The sequence below is a fragment of the Phocoena phocoena genome, chromosome 21 (assembly GCF_963924675.1).
Source record: "Phocoena phocoena chromosome 21, mPhoPho1.1, whole genome shotgun sequence".
NCBI classification, from domain to species: Eukaryota; Metazoa; Chordata; class Mammalia; order Artiodactyla; family Phocoenidae; genus Phocoena; species Phocoena phocoena.
In genome coordinates, this window is record NC_089239.1 from 6,686,887 (window position 1) to 6,700,365 (window position 13,479).

At 46.0% G+C, this 13,479-nt stretch overlaps 1 protein-coding gene across 1 annotated transcript; it reads right to left on the reverse strand.

Moving 5' to 3' along the window:
- Positions 1–840: 840 nt before the first annotated feature.
- Positions 841–13,162, reverse strand: LOC136141919 (LETM1 domain-containing protein LETM2, mitochondrial-like; the record flags this gene model as incomplete). Its single annotated transcript, XM_065900075.1, is given in 8 exon segments — positions 841–1,036; positions 1,245–1,348; positions 5,086–5,184; positions 5,502–5,594; positions 7,821–7,934; positions 10,708–10,827; positions 12,410–12,604; positions 13,022–13,162. Coding segments are annotated over 8 exon segments (1,062 nt in total), but the record flags the coding sequence as incomplete, so codon positions are not given.
- Positions 13,163–13,479: the final 317 nt, after the last annotated feature.

A 13,479-nucleotide genomic window follows, 5' to 3' on the forward strand; every position in this document is an offset into this window, starting at 1 on the left:
CTAAACCTATTTTCAGTTTAGGTCCCTCAATAAAAATTGCTGCTGCTTCATTTTTATACGGGCTGTGTGACACGGGAGAGAATGTCAGCTGCGGAGGAGCAAGGTTGACGGGCTCTGGGGCTGTCTGTCCAGAGGGCACTGCGTGCTCTCTGTGGTCCCCACTCCCAACCGGCTCTTGCCCTCAGGTCCTGCACTGAGGCCTCTGGACAAGGCTCCTAGCTCTGCGATGCTTTGGGAAAGACAGGGAAAGAAGACGGCCGCGTGATGGGCAGGGAGCAGAGAAGCTGGGCCTGGGGCCAGGCCCTGCGGCCCTCTCCACCACGGACCATTGCCTCGGGGGAGAGGGTGAGGCCAGGTGGGGTCTGAGGGTCAGACAGGGAGCTGGGGGCCGACCTCAGAAGAGCCAGCGAGTAGGCTAAGCGTGATTCGACGAGGGCCTGCAGGCACTCAGGCCCAGATGCGGGGCTGCCCCTCTCTGTGTGGGTGTGGCTTTGCCCGTGCTTCTGTGTGAAGGAGGACTTGTCCCCTAAGACGAGCTTTACCTTCAGGCCCCCTTGCTTCATGTTTCTTGCCTCCCAGGCTGTTCTGTGTCCGTGATTCCCCCTCCCCCCTACCCATCCACGCTTCCTGAATTCGTGTGATCAGGCTGCGTGTGTTGGGACTGTCACACATCTTGGCTTCCTATGGTTCTTCCTATACAAACTCCACCCCAGCCCTCAGGAAAGGGAGAACATTGTCTGAATGTTTGTGCTTTGGCTGCTTGGAAATTTTCTTCCTCCACCACCTGCTGGTTAGTACTGCCCTCACCAAGTAGGTGCTGGCTCCTTGGAACCTCAGTGCTCAGCTTACTGGTACTCGGCTTCTGCCCCCAAATCTTGCCCTTTGCTGGATTCCTTCTGAGTGCAAAAGGAAGTCCAGTACGCTTTCATTCCTGTCGGGAGAATGGGCTTGCTCCTGAATTTTCCTTTCTGAGCTATTTCTCGGCAGCTGCGGGGCTCGCCACTGTCGTAAAGTTCTCTCTTCTCCTGGGTCTCCTCTGTGAATGAATATGCAACTGTCAACATATCGTGATTTGTGTTTATGTTTAAAGAAGGCATACGTTGGCAGAGCCAGGAAATGAATTTTAGCACTTAAAACCATTTGCCTGACACCTTCTAGTGGGGCCTTTCCTTGTAAACCCGTGATGATTTCTGCCCACGGCTGTGTGGACGGATGGTCGATCTTTTACAAAGGGCTTTCTGTACCTTCGGGAGAGGTGCTGGGAGATAGAAGGCACTGTTATTGTAACAGCGATGTCCTCGCTGTTACTACTGAAATCCCCCGTGAATTTCCCGAGAGACTGAGCTGACTGGCAAATAAAAGATAGTGAAATTGACCTGAGAGAAAATGAAATGGCCATTTTACTTAGTTGACCAGATTGGGTCTCCCGAGGAAAGGAATCCAGCTTATCTAATGAAGATGTCGTGCTGTCAAGGCACTGAGTGTCTGGTTTCCTGAGGGTTAAAAGATTAGGGCCTGGGGTCACCACAGCATCGATCGATGCTGCCTTCCCGCCCTTTCTAATTGCTACAGGCTGGGGAGCATCCTTCCCCGGGCACCGCTAATGTACCCGTATTGATCTCAGGTAAGTAAGATCAAACCTCAGCTGGAAAGAATCTGTCTCAATGACAACAGAGTCGCTGTGTTGATCAGCCGCCAGTAGGGGGAGCCAGCAAGCCAGAATCAAAGATTAAGTAACGTGCCAGTCGGCTTTCACGTTCCGTTAGTCTGACCTTACCTACAGCTGTGCGCTGGTGGTGACCGGGAAATCTTTAGTCTAGGTCTTAACGTTATGGAGCATTTATTCGATATCACCAGTGTGACCTGTAATGATGGAAATACAGGATTAGACATGGCACAGTGCAGGTCCACACATGTCAGATGCCACCAACACCTTTCTTTTGGAGCAGAATTCTCAGTGTGTGAGACAAGGGCCAAGCCTGACATCACCACTGGGGTTGGGCTTTAGAAAATGCCTAAAGTTATACTCAGATTATTAGCAGCCGGTACAGCCACAGTATCTGCATGTGTGGGGAAGAGTAGAGAGCGGGGGAAGGAGACAGGCTTCCATTCCATCAGCTGCTGAGAGCCAGATGGGCAGGAACCCTGGTGTTCAGAAACACTGTTGGGGCAAGTTCTCTCTAGGTTGGCACTTAACAGTATTTATGGCCATTTACACGGTACTGCCTCCCAGATGCCTGTGTCGGTACATGGAACTGATACAGTTGCTGCATGCACCAATTAGAGGTTTAAGTGTCTCTCGTTCCTCCAGGAGGCCTAGGGTCTGTTAAGTATGGTGTCTTGAGCTGATCGTGTACATCTCTTCCCAACTCTGCATTGTTCGGTGACCTCCTGTTGGTAGCTTGAAAATCAACCTTGTGGGGAGTCTTTACATCACCGTAATCTGCGAAGGCTACAAATCAGGGCTCCCCCTGCAACCACAGCCCCTGCCAGAGTTGGGTGTTAATCATTTACCAGAACACCGCTAGCTCGGTTTCAGCGGGGGGCTGCATCTAACGATCATGGGACCCACCAGCCAGGTGCTCTCGATGATGAAACAAAGCAACAGCCTGGACCTCTCTGAGGACTCTCAGAAGAAGGGGAGGAGAGGTGTGTCAAGTGTCTTAGATGCCTATTTATGAAGCAAAAATGGGTGAAGTCCAACTGAGGTCCAAACCGCTTGAGCTAACCAGTCCCACTCTGCTCATGGGGAAAGCCAGGAAGAGTTGTAGAGCAGCCCAGCAGCACCCGTGAGGCATCCAGCTGAAACAGGGTGGAGCAAGTGCACTAGCTCATCCCTTTCTCACGTGTAACACCTGAAATGTGAACTAATTAAACAACCATCACTTGAAAAATGGGAAAATTTATTGTGAATCGCCTTGCGAAGCCAATGCTGAGATGCCCGGAAGGCCGCACGGTCGGGATTCGTCATAGTCGAGGCACTGGCGTTCCTCGGCAGGACGTGGTGAGGCAGAGAGGAGGTTTAGGAAGCGTTTTAAAGTGCATTTCCTTGCTGCGAAATGCTGATGACATTCCTCATTTAGATGATCCCAGGTGGGGAGATTTGAGTTTTCCTTGGTTCCATTGACTCCCATCTAACTGCTTTCAATTTCACAGCAAGTAAAGGAATCCAATTTCATCACCCACAGCTGAAATGCCTCTCCCCGTCTAAGCACTCCCCAAGGGAAGAAGGCTGGTGGTCAGCTGCAGGGCAACCTATTTATTATGTTAAGTTTTTTCAGTGTGGACAACACTGAAGACACCCAACGTAAATATCTGGACACGATACTTGTTACTGGGTAGCGCAGGGATGATATCAGGCTCTAACAACCCCTGTGACTAACAGATAGTCTTGTCTGTGAAAGACAAACAGACCAGAAAGACACACACCCAGCACAAACAAATGGGTAAGTCTTAAACCCTTAATTATGTTTCCTAGCAAATGGAGGCTAATGGAAGCCATATGTGCTGGAAGAGTGGCAGCCTCCCAGATCCCTGCAGCCTCTGCAGGCCCGAGAGGGGCTGTCTCAGAACAGCCAAGCCGCGGCCAAGTCTTTCTGATTGCCAGTCTGTTGAACTCCCCGTTTGCTTCTCCAAGAAGCTTTTTCTTCTTTATATACAGGAAGACTTAACTGGGGAGTTATATCCATCCTGTCTCGGAAGGTACTTTGTTTCCAGGGCACTGTGCCTACTGATGGGTCAGTCTGAAAGGGTTGGTCAGGCACTCTCACCATCACTGGCTTCGGAGGTACCCAAGTTCTTACCCGGGTTACCAAGCCAGAGGAGACAAGAGGTATCTAAGGCACCAAGCTGATTCCATTATGCAAAAAATGTCCTCCCTTAAAGGACACGAAGCTGTTGGAAAACAACATGGCGGGTGGGCCTTACACAAGGTCCAGTGGAATGACCTAATGCTACAGGGGAAATGGACTTTGCAATTATAGTTTTCCAAATGGTCTGAACTTGGTCTTGGTGCTGACATCATCTGAATGGTTACAAGCCCTCAAAAGACTGCCCCAAGGACTAAATGTCTGATCTTATATCTGAAACCAGACATAGGTAGTCTTGGCTGGGATGTCCTTTATGGATGCCATTGCTGAGGGCAGGAAGCCAGAGAGAGGGCGCTCCATCCTCCATGAGTCCTTGTGCTCCATTCGAATTAGCCTTGCTGTTCTGGGTTATCTTGTGATTCTGACTGGAGTGTCGGGGTACAAAACATAAGGATTTTAGGGACTGGTCACAGTGAGAAAGAAGACATGCAAACAAGGCCTAAACATCTGGGAGTTCATTGGTTCTCTCCTTGGTTCTCAGGAGTCAGCAAAGCCACTCCACAACTCAACTCTCCCGTGACCCCCTACTGTTCACTGCAGCAGGCTTTCTGCTCTCGCCCCCAAATGGGAAAAGTGGATAGATAAGTAATTTCTTATTTACATGCACTTCTCCTAAGATTTAAATTGCTTTCCTGCTAGTATTTCCTGACATCTGAAGCCTGTGCGAAATACACAACATATGGGAACTATTTCCATCTGGTGCAACAGAAAATAAGAATCTGCCTATATTGTAATTAGCTTCTAGACTTAACATGGTTAGGTCTGATCCACGATTGCGTTTGTTGATTTTTTTTTTTTTTTCTTTCACTTTTGGGTCATGGGTTTTTTTTTGTTTTCTTTTTTTGGCGGTACGCGGGCCTCTCGCTGCCTTGGCCTCTCCCGTCGTGGAGCACAGGCCCCGGATGCACAGGCCCAGCAGCCATGGCCCACGGGCCCAGCCGCTCCACGGCACGCGGGATCCTCCCGGACCAGGCCATGAACCCGCACACCCTGCATCGGCAGGCGGACCCTCAACCACTGCGCCACCAGGGAAGCCCTGGGTCATGGAGTTTTTAAAAAATATAGTGGTTATAAAGATGACTAAAGTTCAGCCTCCAGCTTCCTGTTTGGAAGACAGGGAGACAGGGTGCGGTGTTTTGCAACAGTTATAATTCTAGATTCTCACTGCCCTTAAAAGTAACTAGAGGGAAAGGGTTTTCTTTTTTTAGAAACTTACAGCTTCTTTAGCAGAAGTGATGGATCCTTTACATAATGAAATGGGCTTTGATGGTGTAAGTGATGATGTAGCTGGCGGCAGCTGTATCAGTTCTTCATCCTTAAACATCAGAGCTGAGAGTTGGGTTACTGACTTACAGCAAAAGGTATATTGGGTCTACAGTCACCCTGCCATGGCTACCAGGAGCTTGAAACAGCTACTTCACATCTGGCACTGGACTCAACAGGCAAAATCTGGAACCTAAGTACATATAGCCAGATGTTGAACTTTCTTAGAAACAGATCAAGCAGTACCAAAAAAAAATCCATATGAAAGAACACCACTGTATTGAAATTCAGTTTCATTCAGGCGGTGAAAAATAGAGAAATTAACTTCTTGTTATTTTTACTTAAGCAAATGAAAAGTAATTGTCTAACCTTAGTTCCCTTCAGTTGAAGTGCTAAACCCGCCGTGTTCTCTTTAGATTCAGAGGAAGTGGGTGATCCCGCGGGAATATCCATCTTGGGAGCCTAGGGAGAGAAATGTTTTATATAAGCTAAGCCTTCTGTTCTTCCTGAAACTCAGAAGCACTTCTACGGTAGTCGGTACTTTCCAGCACAATTTGCTTTCCACTAGATCCCTGACTTCCTTTATGAGTAACATATTGAAGTACATGTCCCTGAAATAGCAACTTAGTATTATTTATCTTTTGAATTTTGAGCACCCTAGTTGCACTCTAATTAGATTCTGATACTTAAAATCCTCTGTTATTAACAAGCTACTGACTTGCCAATTCTGATCCTGTTCTCGCTCTCAAAAAAAAAAAAAAACACAAAAGTTGCCATTTCTCATTTACCCATCAGTTTCTAATAGCATTGATATAACTTAGTCAAAAGTGACATCTTTATATGGTGTCTAATAATAAGTGATAAACTTGTCTGACTTATCCAAATGGTAGGTGCTGCCTAATAGATGCCCCTGCAACACCAGGAAAATGGAGGGAGGGAGTAGTATTTTAGAAGAGCTAGCTAATCTGTCTTCAACAGTTACATTAATTAGATTTGAAAAGTAAATATATCACTGCTCTTTGGAAGTAAGTAATTTCTTCATGTACTTTGGAGGGAAAGGGGCTACGTATATCCAAAACTATAGTATATTCAGTTTGATGTCTCTCAGTTCTCTACTGAACCTAGTATGCTACTTGTTTTCATTTTGTATATATGGAGAAGTTTAAAAGCATGGATTTAAAAAAACAACAACAATAAAATGCCTAGGAGCTTGTCCTTACTTCTTAGGTCTTTATTAACCATTCCAGAAAGCAACATCTGGATGAAGAGTTTATGCCCCTCTAGAATAATTCTGAAACTCAAATTTAGCTCTAAGACATTTTGCTACTCCAAAATTTCTTTGCTACTGAAGGGCAGTCTAAAAATGACAAATAGCTGGTCTGTCTCAGAGAAAATGTAAGAACCCAGCAGCCTATTAGAACATGGTTTATGTTCCAGAATTACTCCTAGTCTCCCTAGAATCCTTCTGGACAAAGCCCAAATCCAGATTAGTCTCTGGAAATATGGAAAGGGAAAGTAAGATGGTATTTCCTGAAGTACATTATTATTATTTTTTTTTTTTTTGGCTGTCCTCCACAAGCTTTATTGACGATTATGATCCTTAAGCGTTAGTTTTATTCTTCTAGTATCACTTGAGCACATCCAAAGCATACTGAAATATGATTAGGCCCTACCTCTTCCAAGACCCTCATCTCACTTTCAGAAGTCACATTTATGAATCAGGTCCAAAACTACTGAAATACATTTTTCATGCTAGATGTTGTATCATTTTTGTTGGCTTGCCCAAGGAGTCAGTAGCATAACTAAGATTTAAAATGATTGGTCCTCACTCCAAAGTACTTAGTTCAATCTGCCCAGTCACATGTGCAGCATCTTCTATCATTGATGCATGTTCTGAGTCAGACATGAAGCCACAAAGTAGGGAAGCGAGAGGCCCTTTCTGATGGACCCAGAGCAAGATGCTCTAGTGATTGGGCCAGTCCTGGGTTCTTCAGTAAAACACCAGGAGAAAGAAAGGCTGCTGAGTTCAAGGCAATACAAAAATGATTAAGGAAAAGAGTTGAAGGAAGACAAAAAGAACTGTTTATATTCTAGATTGGCCATTCACTGCTTAAAAAGTAATAGAAATCTGGGGACTTCCCTGGTGGTCCAGTGGTTAAGACTCCTCCTTCCAGTGAAGGGGGCTGCAGGTTCAATCCCTGGTCGGGGAGCTAAGATCCCACATGCCTCGCAGCCAAAAAAACAAAACATAAAACAGAAACAATATTGTAACAAATTCAATAAAGATTTTAAAAATGGTCCACATCAAAAATAAAACCTTAAAAAAATTAATAGGAATCTGGACAAATGAAACAGATATGAAAGAACAGGAACCATTCAGTCTCAAAGGAGAAAGAATGGTGGGAAAAAAAAAAAAAACCCCTGCTAAAAAGACTAGATACTTAAGGAGAAAGAATAAACTGGACTCCTAATAAGACTCCTGAATCAAATAAGACTCCTAAAGATAGTAACAGCTACATGGCTAGAGGTGGTTTGAGTGATTTTCATTTTTTAAAGATTTTTAAAGCCACTTGGGCCAAATTTCAAGATACACCAAAAGAAATGCCTACTCTGACTGTAACGGGAAATGGAGGTTTGCGGAGAGGCCCCAGTCCTGGGGTCCAGATTCCCCACCGACCCAGGACTTACCTCCCCACTGAGTGGTATCTCAGTTGGCTTTGGCTTCACATCTATCAGGTAGAAGGTTCGGGACAGAAGCAAAAGAGAAGGAGGGACATTCTCCTTCAGGTGGAGGTCCTGCCACTGGAGAATGGGGGGAGGATGAAACATGACAATCACAGGACGTGAGAGCTGGACCCACGGTCATCTACTCTTCCCTGGTTTTACAGCCCCCAGGCGCACGCTGAGTACTAAGGGCAGAACAAGGACAGGGACACGTCTCCTGGCTTCTGCACCAGTGCTTGGGCCCTGCAGCCTCTCACTTTCAGAGTCTGAGAGGGAGGTTCAGTTAAACTCTCAAACCAGTTGTGGATCAAAGTAGCTAAGTATCTTCTCTTCAGTATGAAGTCGATAATGTGAAAGAATACATCAGCCTCATTCATAACCAAAGAAATTAACATTAGAATGAGATGTAAGTTTTCAAGTACCAAATGGCCAAACTTTAAATGTATGTATGTATATGTATGTGTATATAGATAGATATAATACAAGCACAAGAGACAAAATTCAAAAGGTAAATAAAATCTAATCAATAAAAATAAGCCTGCCTTCTACCCTATTCTCTAGCTACCCTATTTCCCTCCCTGGAAGCAACCACTGATACCAGTTCCTGATACAATATTCCAGAGATATTCTGTGCATATAAAATAGATATTTTTATGTTTATCTTTACACCAAGTGTGACATATACACACTGTTTTGTCCTTTGCTTTCTGAAATATCTTGGAAATTGATTCATACCAGATGATGTAGAGCTGCCTTCTTTTTAAACATCTGTAAAGGAATCCATTGTACGGAAATGCCATAATTTGATTATTCTACGCTTTTCCATCTTTTGCTATCATAAATGGTGCTGCAATAGATAACCTTGTAGATATATCATTTTGCACATGTGCGAGAATATAGGATAAATTCCTAGAAGTGAAATTTCTAGGGCAAAGTAAATGCATTTTTAAAATTTGAAAGCTATTGCCAAACCTCCATGGAGGATTTTACCAGCAATGCATGAGTGCCTCTCTCCTCACATCCTCTCCAACTCGGTGTGTCACCAGACTCTGACCTTTCCCAACGTAACAGGTGAATGTGGAGTCTCATAGTTTTTTGTATGTTTGTTTGTTTGTTTTTGACTGCACCATGTGGCTTGTGGGATCTTAGTTCCCCGACTAGGGATTAAACCCTGGCCCTCAGCAGTGAAAGTGTGGAGTCCTAACCACTGGACCACCAGGGAATTCCCAAATTGCATAGTTTTAATTTATCTTTTTCTGAAGTTAAGATGTTTCCTAGGTTTGCCATTTTTAGCTTTTCCTTTCTGTGAAATGTCAGCCGTATCCTAGCATAGGATTTTTGGAATTACAATACAGAGTGCTGAATATTGTATGGTTGGATTCGTATTCTCACCCCCTTGAAGTGCATTGTAAAATGATACATCCTTTCAAGAAAGCAATTTGACAGTATGAAGTCACTTAATACTCTATGTTCAGGAAATAAATGATGTTTAAATACCCCTTGATAACATGCTCACCTTCCAACCAGAGCAGGTCCGACATGGAAGAGGAAATAGCTACCTGACAGGGTTCAAAGTCACAACAGTGGCTCCTATTCCCAGATAATTTGTGTACACTCCATAGTACTTTATACAGTTACAGGAATGAGGATTGTAATGGGAGTTATTCCTTTGTTGTAAAGCATTGACACTCAGTTAAAATCTCTTATTTGAGGGAGACTATGTTATCTGAGGGGAAACCTGTTACAAAGCTAACACTTGACCCTGGTTTGGGGCACAAACTGGGAAAGCAACCCCAGCTGAGCCACCGGCAAGGTGGCTCCAGATGGATTCACACGGATGACAGGCCTTCTATCAGAGCTTTTGCCCAGGCCCTTATAATACCCAGAGGAAGTACAATTCGAAGATGGTCCCAAGATTTCCAGTCCCTCGTGTACCCACACCTTCTCCCAGTTATTGAATTAAACGCTAATCTAGGTGCTGCCATGAAGGGATTTTACAGATATAATTCAAGTCCCAAGTCAGCTGACCTTAAAATAGGAAGATTATCCTGGTAGGTCTTACCTAATCGCGTGAGACCTTAAATCTGCTGCTAGACGTCATGTGAGAAGTTCACGCAGGTGGAGGGGCCTCCGGGGCTGAGAGTAGCCTGGGGTTGGGAGCCAGTGAGGAAACAGGGACCTCACTCCACAGCTGCAAGGAACTAAATTCAGCCAACAAACTGAATGAGCTTGGAAGTGGAGTCTCCCACACAGCCTCCAGAAAGGAAAACAGCCTGTACTTCTGACCTGCAGAGCCATGAGCCTATAATGGGTGCTGCTTTGAGCCCCTACATTTGTGGTGGTGTGTTAGCAGCAATAGAGAACTCTTTAATAGAGTACCTACCACGTCTCTGTCAAAAATAAATCCAGGGCTTCCCTGGTGGGGCAGTGGTTAAGAATCCGCCTGCCAGTGCAGGGGACACGGGTTCGAGCCCTGGTCTGGGAAGATCCCACATGCCACAGAGCAACTAAGCCCGTGCATCACAACTGCTGAGCCTGCGCTCTAGAGCCCGCGAGCCGCAACTACTGAGCCCACGTGCCACAAGTACTGAAGCCCTCGCGCCTAGAGCCCATGCTCCGCAACAAGAGAAGCCACCGCAATGAGAAGCCCGCAGACTACAACGAAGACCCAACACAGTCAAAAATAAATTAATTAATTAAAAAATAAATAAATCCAGCTTCTTCAGCTGCCAACGGCTCAACTAAACGAGGCAAATTAGGTAAGATGGCAAAGCACAAATCACAAAACGAGGTCTGCAGATGGCAGGGGAGAGACTTCCGGGGAAGAGGGTCCAGTAAAGCTGCTACTTGCCTCTGTGAGCTGCTGCTTCAGCTGCTCCTCAGTGAGACCCAGTGAGCGCATCCCCCGGGCCCTGCAGGCCGCTTGCAGCTCTGACAGGCTCAGAGCACTCACCCCTTCCTTGGCAATTACCTGAAACAAACGTAAGGAACGGTACTGGATCCTTTGGTTCCAATTTTACCTAATTCCAACAAATCGGGGGAAACGCAGAATCTGCCACTTTCCCACTTTGTCCCCCGCGCTGACTGCTGCAAAAGCCAGGCAATTAATAAAGCAAGGTGACCTCGGGAGGTGCAGTGGTTGACATGAAGGGAATCCCGCCAACAGGTATTAATAATATCAGAGAAGTTGACAGAACTCCTCAACTGCCTGTCCCCAAGGTAATTCTTTCCCCTCTTGCGTTGCCTTTCGCCTGGTTGTGACAGCTCTCCTCCACTTCCCTTTCGCGGCAGCTTTAAGACTCATAGAAAAATATTCCACTTCAAAAGCTTTCAATGGACCATTTGTTGCACGTCTGGGTGGTGGTCCTCCCCGACCCCAGGAACGGCCCCAGCTCCCTGGTCTGCAAAACTCCCTCAGTAAACAACTTAACACAGTTTCTGCTTGGTATGACCCCAAACTGTGGTACTTCTGGGACCGGTAATGTTTATTCCAAAGTTCTAAAAGCAACCCCTAAACATCTAAATGGGGCCGATGGGATCCTGCCTTCTCAGTTCTGGGAGCTCTGCTCCCTCAGGCAGAATGCTTTTAAAGCAACTGATTCAGATTCAAGAAACATTCTTACGCGGGCCTCTCACTGTTGTGGCCTCTCCCGCTGCGGAGCACAGGCTCCGGACGCGCAGACTCAGTGGCCATGGCCCACGGGCCCAGCCGCTCCGCGGCACGTGGGATCTTCCCGGACCAGGGCACGAACCCGTATCCCCTGCATCGGCAGGCGGACTCTCAACCACTGCGCCACAAGGGAAGCCCCTCGTCCCACTTTTTAAGGACTCTAATTAGTAGCTATAGTCCAAATGGTGCCTTTTTCTTCCAGAAGATGTCGAGGTCCTGCCTTCCCTCCCTGCATTATCCTTTGTCACCCCTTCGTACCAGGCGGGCTCACCCAGCTGTGTGGGGAGAAGCAGAGGGGAGGTACAGGGAGTCGCGCACTGTCCTTGGCAGTGGAATCTACTGTTCTCAGGGATCTACTGGGTTGCTGTTCCTTCCCAGCAGACCCTAACTGCTTTAGATTAGTGCCAGCTAAGACATCCAAACTACTAACTGCTTACAAGGGCCTTCTAAAGAATACGACAGACAACTCCTAAAGTGAGTAATCAAGGTTCAGGTTGTCAGTGGTTGTTTAAACCAGTGGTCCCCAACCTCTTTGGCACCAGGGACCGGTTTCGTGGAAGACGACTTGTCCACCGAGACGGGGGTGGCCGGGTGATGAGGGGGATGGTTCAGATGATAATGAGAGCGATGGGGGGGCGGCAGACGCAGCTTTGCTCTCTCACCTGCCGCTTACCTCCTGCTGTGCGGCCCCAGTTCCTAACAAGCCACAGGCCGGTTCTGGTCCGTGGCCCGGGGGTTGGGGACCCCCTGGTTTAAACCACTCATTCTTCCAGAACCAGCCCCTGAGCAGACCTAACAGAAGACACTGTACTTTGTCACAAAGCCACCCTAAGACAGTCCCCAAGGCCTGGCTAATCCCCTACAGCTGTAGTTCAGCTCTTACTTCATCATCTGCTTTCATAGATTTCAGCTTCATCAGGAGCTGGAAGCAGAGCAGATTGTTGGTTCCAAAGAACTGCAGTTCCGGAAGTTTGCAAAGGGCCACCAGCTGAGATCGATCGAGGTGCTCCAAGGTCAGCTCATCCTCAAAGAGTTTGGAAAAGCGAACTATCTCCTTTGTGCTGGGCTTGTGGCCTGTCTGGACCTAGGTAGTGGGACGAAGGGGCTGATTAAAACGTGCTTCCTACTTAACTGAATCTTCCCTGTAGACTATTTGAAAGACGCCAAAGCATTTATGGATTGTGTCTTCTGTCTGGAAGTGGAAGCGTGCCCTGTGTTACAAAGAGGAGTTAAAAAATAAAAAAATCTGTCGGAAGTCAGCCTAAATCAACTGAAAAATTAGAAGCAGTTCAGAAGTTTGAGTCTCATTCTACTGTTCTTTCCAAGAAGTTACCAACATCTTCAACACATTGATGGCTTTAAGATAGGTTTTTCTGCAAACTCCCATAAATGTTTGCAATATTATATCTCTGTAACTTATATATTTGCAAATTCAGAGATTATAAACAAGTTGGAAGCTCCATGATGATATGTTGTCCGGTTTTATATAAAAGACTGACATCTGTTTGATGTAGGATGCGAACTGGGTGGAGGTATCCCCCAGCTGCGCCCTGTTTCTCCTTGCCATTTCTGCAATCGTTTCTTGAAGGAATTTTGCTAGTTCCAACTTTGCAGCCATTTTCTTTTTCTTCCTTCATAATAGAAGAGGAAAAAGTTAATCAAAGTTAATTCTTCGTGATTACAACTTGGTAGATAAAGATGAGAGAAAAATAACTGTGGCTTTGTTGTCGGTCATCCCTATTTCACGTATGAATATTATTTTCAGACCTAACTGAAGGTGCTTTGTGATAACCAGAGCAAATTAAAAAGTAGCCTTGATTTGCAGCTTGTCTCCTTAATCTTACCTTTTATTTTTCATTGATACAATGATCATAAGTATTTGATAGATCCAAAATGTCCCCTCAATGGAAGCCTTTGTCACTATTTAGAACAGATACATACTGTCTCTTAACC